General features: G+C 43.6%; 1 protein-coding gene and 1 non-coding gene across 3 annotated transcripts in view; one reads left to right on the forward strand and one right to left on the reverse strand.

Annotated features, from left to right (window-relative positions):
* Positions 1-2,030: 2,030 nt before the first annotated feature.
* The window catches only part of LOC105473515 (tektin 3), a 38,846-nt gene continuing 25,443 nt past the window's right edge, over positions 2,031-15,433 (reverse strand). For both annotated transcript variants that reach the window (XM_011727338.2, XM_071082368.1), the window contains 4 exons: positions 12,328-12,471; positions 10,495-10,717; positions 6,894-7,048; positions 2,031-2,367 (listed from right to left, as the gene is read on the reverse strand). In XM_011727338.2, coding sequence (XP_011725640.1) covers positions 2,151-2,367; positions 6,894-7,048; positions 10,495-10,717; positions 12,328-12,471 — 739 coding nt within the window. In that variant the 3' untranslated portion in view covers positions 2,031-2,150. The remainder of the gene's footprint in view (positions 2,368-6,893; positions 7,049-10,494; positions 10,718-12,327; positions 12,472-15,433) is intronic.
* LOC112425206 (U6 spliceosomal RNA) lies at positions 9,580-9,682 on the forward strand. The gene has a single exon (XR_003016270.1). It is a non-coding gene; the product is annotated as a U6 spliceosomal RNA (small nuclear RNA).

Below are 15,433 nucleotides of genomic sequence, written 5' to 3' on the forward strand. Positions count from 1 at the left end.
AGCCACAAAGATGAGCAGCAGCTTCACCTCCTCCTCTGTGCTTTGGGTCAGCCCTGCACACAAAAGGAAGGAATCCGCCCCTGTTTCTGGTGCAAAACAAAAATTATAACCTAAAACCAGACCCCACACTTCAGCTATTTACAGCACGAACTCGGGACTCAAAAGTGCCAGGTGAGGTGTTTATGACAACACTCTCCAGAGACATAAATGGAAATTACTAAAATTATAGCCGACTCGGTTATTTAGGGGCAATTACACACATTTCTAAATCTGAATGATGCTTGGGTAAGTGGAAGGCTTTGACATTCCAGCAGCCCTTCTTAAAGCCACATGATATTAAAGATAGTTTGGGCCTAAATAAATAAAGCCAGATCATGTGCCAGTATTTGTAGTCCTAAGATTCTTAAACAGGACCACGCTTCTGAGCCTTGGAGCTCTTGGGCTTCAGCATTAGAATATTTACCGTCCTGGAGTAGCTGCAGTATTTTAGATGAGAAACCAAATGTTTATTTGTGGAATTTAGTCTTGCCCACGGTTTACCAAAATAACAAAAAAACTTTGCTATGTCTCAATTACATTTCCTTCCCATCACTGTCTTGTAATGCCAGGAATATATATGCTTCAGTAAAAGGACTATATAAGCATATATTCCTAAAAGCAAAAATATAGTTCATGAAAAAAGCCAGAAAGGTTTTACCCCAGACACATAACAAATAAGAGATATGCTGAATTTAAGTTTATTCCTGCTATTGTCTAAAAGTCGTAACTACCTACATTCGGTTACTCTCATTGCTAAAAATTTTAGTGGCATTTATATACCTTTGTTTCCATTAGAGGCAAAAACAGAACAACTAAACCTACAATTTGATTTCTAAAATGATATACTGAGACCACAGCACAACCCCAATACAAGCTTCTCATCTGGATGTCCGCTTTTCTGGCATTCTGAGATGATTTGTGGAATTGACTAACCAAGGTCTTAAAACACTTTTAAGAAACAGAGAGAGAGAAGGAAATGGAGTTGGGGTTAATGGACAGTGGTTAAGGCAGAGCAAGGAGAACACAAGGATACAGAGAGAAATGCTAATAAGAGAGAGAGACACACACAAGCGTGAGAAATAGGAAAGAAAAGAAAGAAAACGTTGCTCCCCTCCTGGTTCATCTTCCCATTTCCGAGCTCCCAGACCAAAAGGATTCAACACTAGCATGCTTTCTACACCATCGAAACATACATTCCAGATGATTAAATGCCACTTTTAAACACACAAAAGAATTAGAATAAATTATAAATACATTATCTTAGGAAACAGAAGTGCTTTCTGAGCATAATTCCAAAGGCATAAATCATACAGAAAACACTAACATATTTTTACTTTTGTACTTTAAAAAGACCATAAACAAAATGTAAAGTAACATATAAAGAATATATAGTCGGCACATAGGACAAAAGTGTTACATATGAAGAAATACGAGGTGCCTGGAGAAGCGGGGCAGGGGGTGTTCAACTCCAGGTTCAGGGACTGGGGGAACTGATGAGTATCTCTGAGCATGGAAACGGCTTTATGAAAGCAATGCTCAAGTAATGAAAGTTTGAATTGGAGAGATGAGAGTGGAACAAAAAGAGACGTGCAGAACACATTAAGAATTATGCATTATGAATCACAGCCAAGCTGGCCCTACCTACTGTTGTTCCAAAGGCGCTCTGTATTTCTCTACCTTTGTTTTTGATCAAATTACCCCAACTACCTCATGCCCAATGGCCTTTCCCCTTCTCACTGTGGATCCTTTAAAGCAAAACTCAGAAACCACTTTCTTCATGATTCCTGACTGCCTCCGAGAGAATAGAGTCCTCCTTTCCAGTCCATTCGGATTACACACACAATGACAAGAATCACACCAGTTATCATTTTTACCTTCTCTACTAGATTGATTATATTTCTTCATATCCTTCCCGTAACCCAGACGCCTAGTAAATAGTAGAAAATTAAGGTTTGGATTCGAACAAAAGGCTTTCTGAGACAGGACGTTGGTACATTTCCATCAGCATAATCCTTTAATAAGTGACTATATTAGCACTCGGTTCAAATGCTGAGACAGTGCTCTGGCTCAGCCTTAACTTAGGGGTATCAAAACCACACCCGGTGGGCTCCCTAGCAGAAGCCGACCAGCCGGAGGGTGTTGGGGTAGCTCTTGCGCATGCTCATGCATTTTTCCTGGTCGATGTACAGGGAATTGGCTTTGACAGCCAGGTCATGCTCGAGGGTGGCTTTGGTGTGGACCAGCGACTGCAGGGTGTCCTCTGCATCCCTCAGGCGCTGCTGCAGGGTCTGGATGGTGTCGTCAACCTCGTGTACCTCGTTAACAAGGCTGCAGCATAAGGGAATCAGCATGGTTAGGTTAGCAGAGGTCACACTTCTGTAGCTTACGCAACTCCAAGTACATCACATTGTAACCAGTGATGCAAAGCTCGCGTTTTCTTTACTTTAGGATATATTTATCAGCAAATGAGGGGTGCATGAAATTAATAAAATATAAAGAAATATAAAGAGAATGGTGACAATGAGCCAATGGGAATGTAGATGTCCCAGGAGACAGAAAAGGATTTCATAATTATAGAAAAATATCCAGACCATTTTAAGATCATTATTCTAAGGCAATTCTATAGTTTCACAGAAATTCACAACTGGAAAACAAAGTTAGAGAGGTCTCCAAGCCCAACTTTCTTATTTTACAGACTAGGAAATAGAGCCCGGGGGTTCATATGCTGCCCTCTCTTCGACACAGGTCCCACATGTGTTTGTAAGCTGTACCTGGTTATCCAGAAAGCTAAGAAGGAAATACAGAGCTTCAGTGGCCATCATAAGAAACTGGGTCCCATTTCCTGGCCCCGTTCCGCTCTCAGCGCCTTGAGACAGAAGAGTAGAAGCAGAGACCCGGGAAGACCCATCTCATCATCTGCAGACACATCCTGGAATATGCTTGCAATTTCTCGGACCTCAAGTCCTTCACTCTTGCTGTCCCCCAAGCTCAGAATGCTCTTAACCCATTGTTCATCCCGCTAATTTATCCCCTCCTCAAATCCTAGGTGAACTAACACTTCCTCCGGAAGTCCCTCCCTTAACCCGGAAACCATCTGCTGCCCTGTGTTATGACTTCCAAGAGGACCAAGCCTTTTACAGCACTCAGGGTCTTGTGATTGTCTGCTTGCAGCATCTGCTGTCCTTGCCCAGGGCTGCGTCCACAGCCCCTCCTGCAAAAATACAGGAGTGCAAAAATTACTTATTGGGTGAAGACCAACTTTCATGCCCTTGGTGAAACGGAGGACGTCTTGGGAGGTAGGGAATTGCCCAGAGGTCTGAATCCATGGAATCTACTAAGAAAAAGACCCAGACCCAAGGCAATAAAAAGGAAGGAAAGGCAGGACGGAGCCTGGAGCATTCGCTTCCAAGCCACTTGTAGGTGGCCTAAGAAGAGGAAGGCTCTGGGAAAGGCCCCCACGCGTGCTCATTGAAGCAACAACAGGCCATGCGAACATATCCACGCTGTGCAACGCCTTTCCTCTTACAAGCTCTACTGTCTTCTGCTTTCCAATGGGGAGAGGAAGAATTAAAGCTTAAGTGCCAAAGTTTGGTTTTGTCTGGGGACAGTAAATGCTAAATCTGAGAACTCATCGGAAAGCAAATTTCTTGTTATTGTTTAGGTCGAATTGAATTAAAAAAGAAAGGCTTTTTAAAGATCCCAGGGTATAAAACATCACTAGCAAAGAAACAGATCTTCGACGAGGCTGCTGCAGCTGGCTGGTAATGGGATTTTTGGTAGTGGATTGTTTACAATCACAGGGGGCCTGCCTCTTGCCTCCCACCCTCCCTGGCTTCAACAGGAACCCTGAACCCCAACATAGGAAACAGAGTAGGATGATATACGAGTCTTTACTCCTTTCAGCCAAATACGAGCCTAGTGGAAATTTTATCTGGGAGGGAAGGTTTGAAAATATACATGTCAAAACATTAATGCTAAAATAATAATAATAATAATAATTCAAGAGACGTAGAACGTAGGCAGCTAGAGTATTTGTTTTCACACTGCTGCATGGACACAGCTAGAGAATAACACGCTTCCACTTCCCTCAGCGTTAATTAGAAATATATTGTTCATCATCTTCAAGGCCCTATTTCACTCCCAGTTTCCTTGTTCTTGGCTGATTGCAGAGTTGTTGTGCTGGAGTCACTCTTTCTCTTCTTTTTTTTTTTTTTTTTTTTGGAATTACAGAACCACAAAACGTCTTGCATTCAAATACAAATAAAGCTACCACAGTTTATATATATATATATATGTTAAAACTAATATATATAAATATATGTGTGGATGGATAGATAGACTATTTAAGTAGAGCAGAGCCTGGTCTGTCTGACCTGCCACCAAAAATGCCAAGAATGTTTAGAATCACTTTTGAAATAACTCGTTTAGACCATTTTTAAATAAAAGTAAAAGTCTTGAAATGAAAACAGCAATTTTTCTCAGTCCCCACTCCCCTGAGTTTATGATCTTTAGTTTTTCTAAATCTAGACCGCCAAAGGGCTGCTTTCAGAATGACCCATTTAAGAAGGAAAGTAATCCCCTCCCCCAGTAATCATCCTAAAGATTTTTGGCAAAGATATTTTAACAAGAAAACTTGACGGAAACAAAAGTAGGTTTTGTTCAAAAGTCAGTGAAGGAGCAGAGGAAATAGACATACTGTGAAGTCGGCAGGAAGTGAAAGAAAAGCAAATTCTGTATAGCCAGGAAAAGGGAAAAAAAAAAAAGAGTAAAAATCATTCAGCTCCTGAGGAGAAGCTGTGAATGCCTCATTGTTTGATAATTCTAAAGTCCTCTTAGACCACTACCCAAAACCCATTTTAAAAGCAACCCTGTGTTTGTCTAACAGCAGTATAAACAATTTATTTGTTCCCATCTCCACTTTTGATGACTCTGCAGAGATTTCTGGAGAATGAAACATCAGCTCAGCTTCTCCTAATAACATTTACATAAAGTCAAAACTGGTGATCTAATCCTAATAGGCCAAGTGGGTGTGCACTCACTGCTGGGTTCTTCTAAAGCAGAGAGGTGCCTCCAGCTGGCTGTCTAGGGACCCATCTAGTCTCTGGAGTGGAGAGCTGCTTATCCTGAATAACGAGCTGTGCGTGAAGAGGGGCTCTATGGAACCCACTTTGAAAAATATGCAGCCTGAGTGACCTCCTCTGTGGCTATGGCCTAGATAACAGCTCCACCAGGAGAAATGCAGCTCATCCTGGAAATGAAGATCATGTGCGTACAACCTAAAGCACGCTTCACGGCACTCCACACAGACAACATGCGTGCTACATACGTAAGGTGTTTTGTCATAACGATCTCCTCTGTGACCCTCAGTTTCATCCTCTGTGTGAGAGAGAGATGAGGATGCAGCCTTTACTTTGCCAACTCTTCTCAAATGAGATCAGATACCTGACAGGGGAGTGGTAAAAGCATTACACGACGTAAAAGACAGGAGAAGGAGAAGCAAATGGCTTGGTGGATAGAACTCTGGGGTGAGACAGGCAAAGATTCGAACTGCAGCTCTCTCTTACCACTAAATGTGGCCTGGGCCAAGCCACTCGCCCACTCCTGCCTCAGTTTCCTCACTTGTAATATGAAGGTAATGAATGAGATAGTATAAAGTGCTTAGGGCAGTGCTCAGCATAGAGTCAGATTAAGAGATGGTAGCAGCTATTATTATCATTGCATTGATTATCGCCATCATTGTCTTTATTATTATTATTATTATCATCAATGTTGGCCTCACAAGATCCCCCTTCCTTCCATTTCAGGAAATCCACTGTCTCAAACCACCACTTATTTCTTTATTTTATCCTTAGGATCAATCCTTCAAGATAAGAGAATTTTATCGTGGAAGCACAGCGAGTGGCATCTCCCCCACTGCACCTGAAAGGCTTCTGGAGTTCACGCACTGCCACGTGGCTCCTCCAGTTGCTATCAAGTTGATTTACTTCTGCACGGAGCATTTTAAGGCCTAAGAACAGCAATGATGAAATCCAGACAGAAAAGGCAGACTCACAGGTATTGGGAAATTGGAAATGAAGCCAGATTGTGGCCGGGGTGGGGAGGGAATCTTGGCCAGTTCCTTACAAGTCCATCCCAAAACGAATCTTCAAAGTGAAAATAATAATAAAACTCATGTAGTGTTTGGTAGATAAAACTGTGGGGTCAGATTCCTCCTGCTGTGTATATATAGGAGCTGTGCTCGATGAAGACCAGCTGGCTTTGATTTCTACTGAGAAGGAAACACATTGAAGTAAACTTAAATGAGACCCTCAGTCACAAAGACAGCACATGAGTAGATAGGGGTCAGTGGAATTGGCACTGAAAGTCCCTTTTCTGTCAGGTCCCCCATGCTGAGAACTACACAGAAAGTCACAAACTGCTGCTTATAAGACAGGAGTTCTAGAAGCTCCGAAGACTCCAAGGACATGCAAAAGAACCCAAACACCACGCTGCCTCCCTGAATGAGTTAAATGCCTAATAGCATTTTTTGTGTGTAGTGTTGATGTCCCCTCCTTTTTTAAGGAGTTGTGGTAAAATATACATCACATAAAACTTTAACCAATCTTAAGTGTACAGATCAGTGGCATTAACACATTCACACTGTTGGTGCAACCGTCACCGCCATCCATCTGCAGGACTGTTTCATCATCCCACACTGAAACTCTTCCCCATTCAACATCTCCCCATTGCTACCATTCTCACAGAAGGCTCCTACACGATGTGTATGGGCAGAAAGCAGCTTTCTAGAGAGCCCAGCGCCACAGTCAGTCTGGTGGCCCTCCGAGCGAGCCCCGAGCCGTCCCCTCCCACCTTACCGTAGCTGAGCCATGTCTCGGCACAACTCAATGTTCGGCCGCCTTGTGCGCTCGTCCAGTCTGGTCTGAGCCACCTTCAGGAAGGCAGTCTTGTCCTTGATGGCCTTCTTGATGGATTCTATGGTCATTTCAGTCTGGAAAATCTCCTGCAGGGTCTGTGACAAAGAGAAGCAACTGCCTGAAGCTTTGGTGCGGTCCCTTCAACAACCCGCCTCCCACCTCTTGCCTGTCCACTCCATGCCTAGCACCTGCCTCGACCTCGCTGATGAGGAGGTCGCTTCACCAAGACCATCTGTCCGTCCCAGCCCTGCCCCAGGGAACCCACGTGTCTCACTGGAGCTGGCATGCACCTGCTCTGGAGAGTGGGCAGTGCCTCTCTCCCCAACCCCAGGCTCAGTGACCTCATTTTGGTAGCTGGAAATCAGCCAAGGTGGGAGTATTTCAACCACAGAAATTGGCAAATACTACAAATCAAGGGCTCCCTGCGTGCCACCCCCAATGGCCTTTGTTAATTACTGACCAGCACACATCTGTGTTCTGATAAAAGTGAGGCTTTGAGTGGCCCTGATCTCCCTCCTCACATCCATATGTCCATGCGTCTCTTCCCACTTTCTCTTCCTACCAACTTGAGCATTGCTTTCCTCCTCACAGAGGATTGCCCTTGCAGCGAATCAGGCTTAAGCTTCAGGGTACCTTACTTACAACAGAGGAATACTGGCAGTTTTGTATTCCTGATTTTCTATTCGTTTTCTCTTAAAGAGGCCACTCCCCCAAACTGCGTAAACATGGCTCCCTCCTTGGTTCCCCCTCCTCTTTCTCTGTAAAGAGAGTCCCTGTCCTATGCTCTGAAAAGCCTCCCTTCTCCTCACATCTCTGCACTCCCATAACTCTACATCCTCCCCATTACTGTCCCTCTTTCTAGGTTCCCTTCCATGGCCTGGAGATACAACCAAGAATCATCTTTTTTTTTTTTTGAAACCCTATGTTTTTACCACCACTCTCCCATCCAGTCCCAACTGAGTCCTCTGCCAGATGTATTCAACCACAGCTGTGCCCACGCCCTTCACTTCCCACCCACCCAGTCTCCCAGTGGCCCCTGGATTCTGTCTCTGGCCCTAGCTGCTGTCATGAAACTTCAGTTTCAAAGCCGACATCGAGACCTCTCTGAAACCTCCCTCTCCTTGAGACCCTCATCTTGTTTTATCTGGCCAAGTGTTGTTCCAACTCCCTCCTTTCCAACTACTCCTCATTCCCTTCCAGTGCAAGGCTTTGTCCTTGGGTGATGTCTGTGCAATATCCTTTCTACACTACAGAGACCTCATGCAATCACAGATTTAGCACTTGTGTAATCCAGGCACTCTTCCGTCTGTCACTTGAGCTTTGATCTCTCTCCCAAGATAAAAATCATTTCCCTGTTTCTGTCACTAAGGCCTTCTTCAGATACTATGTGCTCCATGAAACCATCCTGATCTCTTGCCAGTGGAAACAACTGCTCCTTCTTGTAAACTGTGTTCACATTTCATCTGTGTTTCCAAGTTCTTTCTGCACCTTTCTAATGCAACTTCCTGTTTTCTATGTGCATGTCTCGTCTCTTAAGACATGAGACATATGTACATCCCTGAGTGCCTAGCACAATACCTTGAGTGTGCCTGTTAGGGCTGAATAGTGCCTCTTCCCCCAAAATTCCTATGTTGAAGTACGAATCCCCAGTGCCCTGGAAGATGACCATATTTGGAGACAGTGTCTTTGTGGGGGTGATTAAGTTAAATGAGGTGGTTAGGGTGGCCCTAATCCAATACAACTTTGGTGTCTTTATAAGCAGAGGAAATTTGGACACAGACACACACAGAGGGAAGATGATGTGGAGACGCAGGGAGAAAGTGGCCATCTATAAGCTGATGAGAGAGGCCTCAGAGAAAATCAATCCTGCCCCGCACCTTGATCTCAAACTTCCAGCCTCCGTTAATTAATTTTCTCTCTCTCCAGTGAGAAAATTAATTTCTACTGTTTAAGCCACACAGTCTGTGGTACTTTGAGTTAGGGCAGCCCTGGCAAACTAACATAACAGTAAATAAAAATTTGTTAAAGAAGGAACTCTGTGACACCAGCCTTCTAAAAGGCCTTTAGAATGTCTTCTTACAATTCATAGCGTCTGACCCCATTAACCTTCTCATCAATGTCTTCTACAAACTGTCTTCAACCTACTTTTCCACGTTTCTCTCCCAGGACACAAACCATCTGCACCAGCCACACACCAGTCTCTTGACAGACCTCAACTCATCCTCTGATTTGCTGTCTCCAAGGCTTTCTTCAAGATGTGGCCCCACCTGGAATGTTCACTTCTCCCTCCAAATCCCAAAAACACTTTTGTATTTGTTATTTGATAATCACGATTTGTAATATTCTATTCTATTCATATTGTTTATGAGCTTTTCATATGCAAGTATTTCTTCTCTGTAATGTAAACTTCCTAAGAACAAAAACTACATTTGATGCTTCTCTCCACCTTTCACAGCATGGAGCACACTGTCTGGCTCAATTAATATTTGTTGCCTAAAGCAGGCACCATGAGAAGGAAAGGTAAATTGTTGCAGCCTGAGAAAATGTGGTTCCCTCAACTGGGTAAAACCATCGTAGGCAACATAGCTCATGCTTGAAGGTTCTTAAAAATAAGAAACAACATTGCTTGCTTCAGCAGCATGTATACTAAAATTGGAACAATACAGAGAAGGTTGGCATGGCCCCTGAGCAAGGATGACATGCAAATTCATGAAACGTTCCCTATTTTTTTTTACTATAGGTAACATCAATACATTATATCGTTTCAAATAGCTAGAGGAAGGATATTGCATGTTTCCAACCCAAAGAAATAATCAGTGTTTGAGAGGATGGATATGCTCGCTCGTTACCCTGACCTGGTCACCATACATTAAATGTATCAAAACATCACTGTCCATCCATGAATATGTACAATTATTTTTTGTCAATTTTTTTAAAAAGATACAACAAACTATATTCAGCATAATCCACAAAAAACAGTAAGAGCTCCAAGACTGATATTAAGGAAAGAAAGAGCTCCTCGTTTATCTTGAAACATACAAATTCTGCTGTACTCCTTCTTTTTATAGTCATTGTAAAACTCTTATGCTTAGAGCACTTAAAATTTTTCAATATCAGAAACACTTTGAACTACCTAACAGTTTCCTGTATTTGGTTTTGTATTACAGAAAAGGGGTCTGAAATAATTTAACAGAAGACATTTCTGCCATATGTTCTAATAATAAATTCACTTCCTAGTTATATACAGTGATTCATTAAACTTTAATAATAATATTTTTGTTTCTATTAAAGACTAAGAACCTTTCATTACATAGTGCCTTCTTTGTGTTCCAAATACCAGTGGATTCCAATTTCATTTTGACACCTGGCTACCTGGCTGAAATAAATGGCATGCTTTGTGCTGTTTTAAATTTTTCTTGCTCTGTGTGGCCAAGCTGTCACATGCCTATGGTGCCTCTCTGGGAGTGGTGAGAGATTTGTGGCCCCAGAGCACACCACTCTGTCCAGGTCAGCTAAGAGGTACCACTGGTGGTTGATTTACCTTTGCTAAGTGCATCTGAATCTTATTCTTAGCATCTGCAGTCTCAGCAATGCGATTGGTGAAACACAAGTTCACTTTGTTGAATTGATTCCACATCTCATTGGCTGTCACAACCAAGAGGTTTTCAGTGTCGTCTCTTAGCTTAGCGGAAGCTGCCCGTTCACTCTGGGAGCGGAGAATATTGTCATCTGTAAATTTGGCCCAGGACTCGGGCACTGAGACACTGAAAAAGAGAAGCAGGAGCAGACAACGGTGAGAGTGATGAATCAGCCTACAGGATCGCTAGGCGACCATGTATCCTGTAAGAGAGAAACCCCCAGGTCGCTGATCCTAGCTTCATTATATAAATATCAGAGTGAGGCTTATTTTAAACTTTTCTTAATTCTTTCTTATTTTACTGCTAATCCGTTTTCTATATATCTAAAGCATAAGCTAGTTCTTCTGCCAGTTTCGGGGGCAAGAGGATTAATGAATGATGTGAATGTGTAGGTTCATGACAAATGTGTCACACATCACATCAATAAGTATATGACAAAATATTCAACCTCAAGGGTAATCAAAGAAGCATTAATGAAAACAGCCTACTAAGGAAATATTAGCACGACTAGAGAGAACGATCATTAGCAAGGCTGGAGAGCATATTTAGAAAAAGTTTCTCTCCTATCCTACAGATGAGAATGTTAAATTAGTACAACATTCCTGGAGGGTAAAAAGGTAGCACAAACCAAGAGACTGTCATTCAAATGTGGAAAGCCCAGAAATTCCACTTCTAGAAATGTATTATAAGGAAGCAATGTATCCAAGGATTTATGTGTGAGGACATTCATTTCAGCCATATTTATGTTGATCCCTGAAAAATGAGAAACAATCTAAATGCTCAAAAGTTGAAACCAAAAAGGTTGATTGTGGTACATTCAAAAAAGTAATCCATATACCAGGCAAATTCATGTTAAAGTAGAATATTTATTTTACAAACAATGTTACTGAAAAATCAGACAGGCTATATTTCAACTTTCAACTGGGTGCATTGTATGGTACGTGAATTTCACCTCAATCAAGTTAAAATTTTTAAGGGAGTGGCTGGAAGAGACCATGGATCCTGCCCAAAATTGCATCCAGGGGCCTGGCAAAGAAACCACTGATGGGGTAAGTGGAGCAAGCTGTGGTAGGAAAGGCATCGAACTATTTTCAGCCTGTATCCCACAGCATCCAGGGCATGCTATACAATGGCAACACGTGGCTTGTCTGTGTTTCTCCCTTTTTTATTTTTTTTGAGACAGAGTCTCCTTCTGTCACCCAGGCTGGAGTGCAGTGGCACAATCTCAGCTCACTGCAACCTCCCTCCCAGGTTCAAGCGATTCTCCTGCCTCAGCCTCCTGAGTAGCTGGAATTACAGGCGCCCACCACTACGCCTGGCTAACTTTTGTATTTTTAATAGAGACAGGGTTTCACCATGTTGGTCAGGCTGGTCTCCAACTCCTGACCTCAACTGATCCTCCCGCCTCAGCCTCCCAAAGTGCAGGAATTACAGGTGTGCGCCACCGTGCCCAGCCTTGTCTGTGGTTTTCTAGGACTTCTGCATCAGGTAGGGTTATTTTCATAGTTAGAAAACATAAACAACAAATAGTCCTTTACAAAAGAATTCAGGACGTGATTATCAAGGTCTGATCACAGAACGTGCTTGCTTCCTGGAGACTTGTCAAAAGCTGGGTGTGTTTCTCACCTTCCGATATCTTACCACGCTTTCCGTTTTAACCTGTAAGCTGTGTCCTTTTGAAAGGAGAAAGAGTTAAATGACATCACAATCACAGCAGTGGCGTGTGCCTGACTTACGTTGCATCAACCCTCTCCACTCCGCGGAAGTAGCCGACACCGTCTGACGTGTTGCGCAGGTGGTGGCATTTGTCGTCAATCCGGTAAGCTGTCTGTTTGTCACTCAGGTCCTTCTCCAGCTCATGCTGGGACGCTCTGTCGGCTCTGCAACACAGAGTCGGGAAGTGGAGCTTCACGCTCAGGTGGCAATGTTCTGCAAGGACACATGAGTGCCCTTCCATATTAGGACCTCTCTCGCTATTGCTCTCGCCATCTCTCCCTCTTCACACAATGTTCAATTTCTCAGTCAAAACGAGCACTCTTTGGATCTGGCCATACATCTACGTCACTGCGACCCTAACTCCCACCATGTCTACACTTCTCCTTTCATAGGGTGGGATGGAAGTGGGGAGAGCAGGTGAAGATAAACAGGGGTCCGGGATCTGCAGCCCCAGCTGGGGCCCATCTTCCTAACACACACACAGTCTTCCAGACAGGACACAGGTTCAAAGTAATCTGTCCACATCTGTGCCTTCCATTCCTTCCTTTTCCTTTTCCTTTTTCTCTTCTACATCTCGGCTCCCTTTTTCTCTGTTATTTGAATATAAACCCCCAAGAAATCATGAGGCCTTTATAGCCAAGCCTCCTGCCATTCATTGGTAACCTTGGTTTGTGGTCATGCTGCGGCTCAGAAGTTTGCCAGGAGATAAAAACCAAGAGTCAAAATTAACCTCTAGGACAGGAGTGAGAGAGGACTTCAACAGAAATCAGGAATTGATGGTCCCCCCAGGCTCACACACTCCAGCAGCCACCCTGCTGGAAGGAAGAGGCCTCGGTGAGCTCTGAGATGCATGGTCTTGCCTGCACTGCCAGACAGACGGGGGACCCACAGCTTATTACCACACACAGACCCTGGGGGCAGGCATGGGTGACAGGTGAGCCACATGGAATACATCGTTCGACAAATAATTATTGAGTGCCTCCTATATGGCAGACACCATTCTGCGAGCCTGGGATGCATCAGGGGACAACACCAACATCGCTTCTCTAAGGAGCCAACATGCTTCTGGGAGGAGACAGCACATTCAGTGAATGGGCAATTTGTGTGGTTTGAAGAACAATGCTAAAAAGCAAAGCAGGAAAAAAGAGACCAGGACTGTGGTTATGATTTTAAAGAAGATGGCCAGAATAGGTCTCACCAGGTGACATTGAGCAAAGACATAAAAAAGGGGGAATCAGATCATTCAGGGCCCTAATGGACATGGGAATGAGTCAGGTTTTCCTTCGAGTAAAATTAGAGGCCATTGACTTACAATTTAAAAGGACCTCATTCTGATGCAGGCTGAGAACAGACTGCCGGGGGCAGGAAGACCATTAGGGGGCCACTGCAGTTACTCAGGTGAGAGATGAAGGTAGCTTGGACCAAGAGGATGAAAGTGAAGGAAGCAAGAAGAAGTATTCAGGTTCTGGATATGGTTTGAAGATAGAACCAAGACAATATCCTATTAAATTGAACATCAGTGAGAAAAAAAAAAAAAAAGAGCTTGAGTCGTTGGAATAATGGAATTCCATCAACTAAGGAGGGGGGGTGGCTGGGGAGGGAGAAGCTAGGGGAGAAGATGGAAGTTCAGTTGACATAGTAAACTTGAGTGTTCACTGAACATCTACATGGGAGACGTGAAGGAGGTTGTTGGAATTTGAAAGAGACGTCTAGGCTAGAGATAAAAAGTGGGGAGCCACTGGCAGATAACTAGTATTTGAAAAAGTAGGATAGCTGAATGAGCTTGGGAATTTCTCTGTTTTCTCAGCACCTAAAAACGGTTTTGGTAGAGCAAAGCCATTCACTCAGTAAAGGCTGCATTGAATGGAATGAGTCAATTCTAGCTGCAGGTTCCCCTCAACTTAGCCTGTGCTTTCAAGCAAATCGCTTGACCTCCCAAAGCTGTTTTTCTTATTTGTAAAGTGGAAATGAGAGTAGCAGCATGCAAATGATCTGCACTTTGTGAATTCTAAGACAGTATACAAGCGCGAAGGATGAAAAATGAAAAAGCTCCCTTCCCTTGCTACTTCTGTGCTGAGGCTCTTGCCTTAGGTGATCATGTTGAAATTCTAGGACTAGAAGGCCTTTCTCCTTTGGTCTGGGACCAAGATGTCCCACAAGTTTCCTGTCTTAAGCTGAGACCCTGTTAGGGAAGGGGCTGAAATGTTCATGAAGCATCTGTTGTTACAGTTCACCTCTTGGGAGGTGGGACTTGGGGAGGTGGAATAGAGACTTTACAGCCTTTTACTCCCCGTCACCTCAAGTGAAAATCCCTGCTCGTGCACACTCCCAGGTCTTGGCTGGAACAGTGTTGGAAACATATGCCTTGAGAGTGTGGAATGATGAACAGTGGGACTCGAAGGAGGGGAGGGAGGAGAGTGGGATGTTGGGAGGTTGCTTGGTGGTTACAATGTGCGTTCCTCCAGTCATAGATGCTCTGAAGGTCCTGATTTCACCACAGTGCAATATATCAATGAAGCAAAACTGCACTTGTACCCCATGAATATATACACATTTTTAATGAAATTAAAATGTTAACAAAAGCCATATGCTTCAGCATCAGACAGCCCCAGTTCAAACATCTTTGCTACTTGCTAAACCTGACCAGAGGCAAGTTATAAACTAATGGTAATAATACCCATCTTTCTGTGGGGTAGATAATTAGGTGCCTACCAGATGCTAAGTGCTCAGTAAGCATTAGGTCTCATAAGATTGTAACATGGGTGATTTTTATGACTTTAGAACTGAGGCTGCCTGGACCTCCTCTGATCTGGCCTCAGAGTCTGCTTCGGCAGGCATTTAAGGCAGTGTCCCATCAACACGTCTTACAGCCCAAGATGGGAAGACCTTGGCTGCCCTGTGAGTGCCTAATGAGATTCTATTTCAAGCTGAGATCCAAGCTGAGGGTTTCATTGCTCCTTCTGAAACAAGTGTAGTTGATAAACTCTCTTCTAGTCACCTGCCCTGGACAGAGCACAGTGGCCCCCCACAAATCCTGGAGAAGCCATCCCAGGAAGTGAGGTAGGCATTTTACCCACTGTGTATTAAAGGAAAGCCAAGTTCTTTAAAGGATCAATAACAAAGATT

Source organism: Macaca nemestrina, chromosome 17 (assembly GCF_043159975.1).
Source record: "Macaca nemestrina isolate mMacNem1 chromosome 17, mMacNem.hap1, whole genome shotgun sequence".
Lineage (NCBI taxonomy): Eukaryota > Metazoa > Chordata > Mammalia > Primates > Cercopithecidae > Macaca > Macaca nemestrina.